This window comes from Phyllostomus hastatus, unplaced genomic scaffold (genome assembly GCF_019186645.2).
Source record: "Phyllostomus hastatus isolate PE091 unplaced genomic scaffold, TTU_PhHast_1.1 phas_contig_17, whole genome shotgun sequence".
NCBI classification, from domain to species: Eukaryota; Metazoa; Chordata; class Mammalia; order Chiroptera; family Phyllostomidae; genus Phyllostomus; species Phyllostomus hastatus.
Genome location: NW_025333664.1, coordinates 44,510,719 through 44,515,778, shown reverse-complemented (window position 1 = coordinate 44,515,778; position 5,060 = coordinate 44,510,719). Strand labels below are relative to the sequence as shown.

General features: G+C 50.2%; 1 protein-coding gene across 1 annotated transcript; it reads left to right on the top strand.

The window, feature by feature from the left end:
* Positions 1–427: 427 nt before the first annotated feature.
* THBD (thrombomodulin) lies at positions 428–4,191 on the top strand. The gene has a single exon (XM_045833482.1). The coding sequence runs from the start codon at positions 647–649 to the stop codon at positions 2,393–2,395; it is 1,749 nt and encodes a 582-aa protein (XP_045689438.1). The 5' UTR covers positions 428–646; the 3' UTR covers positions 2,396–4,191.
* The last annotated feature ends 869 nt before the right edge of the window (positions 4,192–5,060 follow it).

The following is a 5,060-nucleotide window of genomic DNA, read 5'->3' as shown; positions in this document are numbered from 1 at the left end:
TCGGGGAAGTCCACCTGCTAGACAACCCCTCCAGAAGTCCTCCTTTTGGCGGACACTTTCTTCCAGGTCCTGGACACTACTTTCCCCCATACTTCATTCAAAGCCCTCTCCTCGCCTCTTCTTCCCAGAGCTCTGCAATACCAGCTGTCTTTGAAAATGGTGATAACAGCACACTTATTAAGAAAAAGAAAGAAAACCAAGAGATTAAGATCGGTTCCGAGCCTGGGAGCCCCAATGAGGGGGTGGAAGTATCCCCCTGCTGACAAAATTGGTGTCTGCGCCGGGCAGCCCCGGCCGGGGACAGCCCAGTGTCCTGGCCGGATTTACTCATCCCCGAGAGGGGATCCCAAACTTGAGGGCGGGCACAAGGTTTCCAAAGAACCCAGTAATCCAAAAACGCTGCCTCAGCCCTTCCCATCATGCACTTCCTTCCTTTCCCCGAACCTTCAGGGAGGAAGGGCTGAGCTCTTATAAACTCTGGCCCCTACCCAAGGGCAAATCAAAGGCAGCTTCGCCGGGGCTGTGCTCACTGGCCCTAAGCTTCTGCTCTGGGACAGACACGGACGTCTGTAGCCACCAGCGCCCTGAGCCTTTCAGAACCCTCCGGATTCGGACCTGGTCGCTGGGACTGTGCTGTCCCCCGCGCATGACCGTGGAGTGCCCGAACAGCATGATGCAGGTCCTGCTCTTCAGCGTGTTGGGTCCCGCTGCCCTGGGACTCCCAGCGCTCCCAGAGCCACAGCCCCACGGCAGCCAGTGCATTCAACAGGACTGCTACACGCTCTTCCGGGGCCCTACGCCCTTCCCCACCGCCAGCCTTGCCTGCGAACGCCTGCAGGGCCACCTGATGACTGTGCGCTCGTCAGTGGCAGCTGATGTCATCTCCCTGCTACTGAGCGGCGACGGAGGCCACAGCTCTCGCCTCTGGATTGGCCTGAAGCTTCCATCCGGCTGCAGCGACCTAGGGCAACTAGGTCCCTTGCGTGGCTTCCAGTGGGTTACCGGCGACAACCAGACCAGCTACAGCAGGTGGGCGCGGCTTCCTCCTGAGCCTCTCTGCGGTCCCTTGTGCGTCGTGGTCTCCGTGTCCGGGTCTCCCGAGCCCGGTGAGCAGGTGTGGGAGGAGGAACAGTGCTTGGTGAAGGCCGATGGCTTCCTCTGCGAGTTCCACTTCCCAGCATCCTGCAGGCCTCTAACTGTGGAGCACGGAGCAACGGCGGCCGCCAGCGTCTCTATCTCTTACAGCACCCCGTTCGGTGCCCGAGGCACAGACTTTCAGGCGCTGCCAGTTGGTAGCTCCGCCGCGGTATCGCCCTTTGGAGTGGAGCTGGTGTGTGAGCAGAGAGCAGGAGATGCTGAGGCCCGCTGGGGCCGAGAGGTGCAGGGCCCCTGGGACTGCAGCGTGGAGAACGGAGGCTGCCAGCACGTGTGCAACCGGAACGCCGGGGTGTTGCGCTGCCTCTGCCCAGCAGACACCGCCACTCAGGAGGACCGGCGCTCTTGTGCAGCGCCTGGGGAGCACTCCTGCGACAAGCTCTGTGAGCACTTCTGCTTCCGAAACCTGGAAGTGCCCCGCTCCTACTCTTGCATGTGCGAAACTGGCTACAAGCTGGCTGCGGATCAGCACCAGTGTGAGGATGTAGACGACTGTATGCAAGTGCCAAGTCCATGTCAGCAGGTCTGTGTCAACAATCAGGGAGGCTTCGAGTGCCATTGCCATCCTGGCTACTACATGGTGGACGGTGAGTGCGTGGAGTCAGTGGACCCGTGCATCGGGACTAACTGCGAGTACCAGTGCCAGCCCTTGGGCAAAACTGATTACCGCTGTGTCTGCGCAGAGGGTTTCGCGCCCAACCCCCTAGCACCACACAGTTGCCAAATGTTCTGCAACCAGTCTTCATGCTCAGCCGACTGCGATCCTAACAAGCCCGACAGCTGCCAGTGCCCTGAGGGCTACATTTTGGACGAAGGATTCATGTGCACAGACATCGATGAGTGTGACAATGGCAACTGTCTAGGTGCAGTTTCGTGCAGAAACCTCCCTGGCTCCTATGAGTGCATCTGCGGGCCTGACTCGGCCCAGGCTGGCACCGATTGTGACCTCACCAAGGTGAGCAGCGACAGTGGTGATGAGGGCGGTTCCGGGGACCACCCCATCAGCGCAACTCCTGGCACCACCTCAAACCCGTCGCCTGCAGGGCCTGGACATTCGGGTGTGCTTATTGGCATCTCCATCTTGAGCTTGTCTTTGGTGGTGGCGCTTTTGGCACTCCTCTGCCACCTGCGTAAGAAGCAAGGCTCCATGCAGGCCGAGCTGGAGTACAAGTGTGAGGTCCCTGACAAGGAAGTGGTGTTGCAGCACGTGAGCACGGAGCAGGCGCCTCAAAAACTCTGAGAGGGCCTCACTTCCTGTCCCCACGGTGTTGGCTTGGCCTTTTCTTCCCTCCTGTCCCTCATTCCCCCGCCTCATCCTCCAGCCTTACTCCCTGGCTACCCCAAATCAATCTTAACTGGCATCAAAACTAGAGGAAAACTAGACAAGACTGACCCCCTACTCCTTCTTTTGATGATTCTAGGAATAGCTTGTTACGGGGTTACTTTCACGATATCACCAGACTAGTGGGCAGAGATGGTAATTTTACAATGAAGATGCAGATTGCATAATGTCCCATACCCTCAGTGGGGCAAGATGAGCATTATTGGTCGGTGGCCTTTGGGCAGGCTGCGATAGGATGGACTAGTAAGTGTAATTGTGTGATGGATGATGACTAAGATATTTATTGAAGACTTTTTTCTTTTTTTCCTATCTTCATGACCACTTTGAGTCCCTTTCTTCTTCTTTCTCTCTCACCTTTCCTATATTTATATACTCCCACTTGTCATGTGGTAACTATCTTGGTGAGTTCTTTTCAGCCTTTTGCATTTATAAAGCCAAGCCTCATTTTCCCCTCTCATTCCTACCAATTTTCCCTTCCCAGAAACTGGACCCACCCACCTCAGTCACTCTACTTGTGTCTGACACTACTACTCCTACCTGTCTGCCTAGGCAGAACTCATGTGTGACACAGAGGGAATAAAACAACACTAAAAACAAGAATGTTGGGCATTTGTTCTTTCAATTGGTTCGTTCATTTATCCTAAAGTTTCATGCTTCCACAGTGATATCATTTGGCAAAGGTTAGGATGTGAGAGGCATTTGTTAAATTAATGTTGCTGAGATGTCATAGAAATTAAACCCAAGGAGTTTTTATTCTTATTTTTTAAGCAGTGAGCCTGGGTTTTATTACTCTTGTTGCTTTGATTTGGACTGAAATGTAGTAATTGTTAAGATTCATTTGCAGTTTTCTTTGTTATTATTAATATTTGTATTTTAGTTACTTTTTAACAATGTTGAAAAGCTCACCTGGTTGCTCTAGATTGAAAAAAAAAGGAAAGACTTCCCAGGAGATAGTTTAAGAAAGTTTTAAGCTGCATGATTCATGCCAATTACCATTTTGATTCTCACTGTTTTTGTAGTTTGTAGCCAAAGTAAACCCAGCTTTATTGTTTTGGGGGATTTGGGTATTTGGGAATTGAACCTGGAAGTTACCCAATTTAGGGCCTCACCTTGACCAGGCCCTTGAGAATTTCTCACACTTTAGAGGGATCTTCTAACCCCGTTCACTTGGAACTTGCTTCCCAACAAGAAGTGAGGACTATCTCCTTCTTCCCCCAGAAACTGGTTAGAAATGTAGAAACTTGAGCTCCATCCCACCTACTCCATGAAAATCTGAATTTTAACAAGATCTATTGGGGGGCTCTGCCCAGTATAGTATGAGGAGAACTGTTCCAGACAGTTTCTAGCTTCTGGAATACACTAAATATGTATCAGTAATAAGTACCAGGCCAAATTAGGCCTTTTATTACCAAGAAACTGAGGAATTTTTATTTCATAGCTTTGCTTTCCAGTAGAAAAAAAAAACTTGGTGCATCCCTTTAGACATTGCTAAATAGTGTTTTTGGTTCAACTAAGTTAGGAATGAAATCATGAATGGAAGAAAAAGTGTATCTTTTGTGACACAAAGATTTTCCTCTGCTATTTTGTAAACTCAGCACATTTGTATATAATTATTTATTTATTAAAGATAAACTAGAATACAGGAGAAACCCTTGTTTATGACATCACATGCAGAAAATAAATAAATAACAGTTTGTTCTTGGGTTGTGTGTCTGTCCACCTCCACTCTCCTAACCCCCCAGTTTACATAATTAAAACAAGGTTATTGAATAGTGCAAATACCATGGATTTCATTTAAAGGCTGCTCCACACCCATCCCATTACTAGAGTGCATCTGCTCATGGCATCATCTCTGACTTCCAAAGATTTTTTTCAGAGGTAATTGTTTTTAGTGTAAAAAGACATCATGTTATATCTGTGCATGGAAATATTTATTTTCTTTCTGTAACCATAATTGTAACAGGGTGCAGGCAATAGGGGGGCCCCAAATAGGGATTTGAAATGGGGTCCAGAACTTAAGGTGTTCAGGGAATATTAGTATGTCCTCACCCCCCACCCCCACAGGTGTGGTCTGGGGAAGTGACAAATGGAGCAGGGCCATTGAGGGCTATTTTGCATAGCAACAGCTTTGCAGCTAACCTCTGGTGTGGTCATTTAACATACCTATAACCCTTTAACTGGTTGCATAGATATGTTAAATAGCTGTGGCCATGCTCTGAGCCAGGGGAATGGAAGTAACTTGCCCACCAAGACATAACTGGGAGGCATGTCCCCTGAGTTACAGCACCAGCGTGAGAGCTTGGAGAAGATTGGCTCCATGACATGGAGTCATGCCTGCCCAGACTCATGAAGGCAGCCCAGTGAAGCTGGAAGGATATGAGAGAGCTGGCAAGTGTGGTCAATTGTGGGAGAAGTCAGAAATGGGGCTGCAGAGGAGGATTGGAGTGGGGATTTAAACCAAGATGCGGCAGCCATTGAGAGGGAGAACCACACAGTTTTGGCTGAGTGGAGACTCCTGCAACCATTGTGCAGAGAGGACCACGTGGCTGGGGCAGTAGAGAGA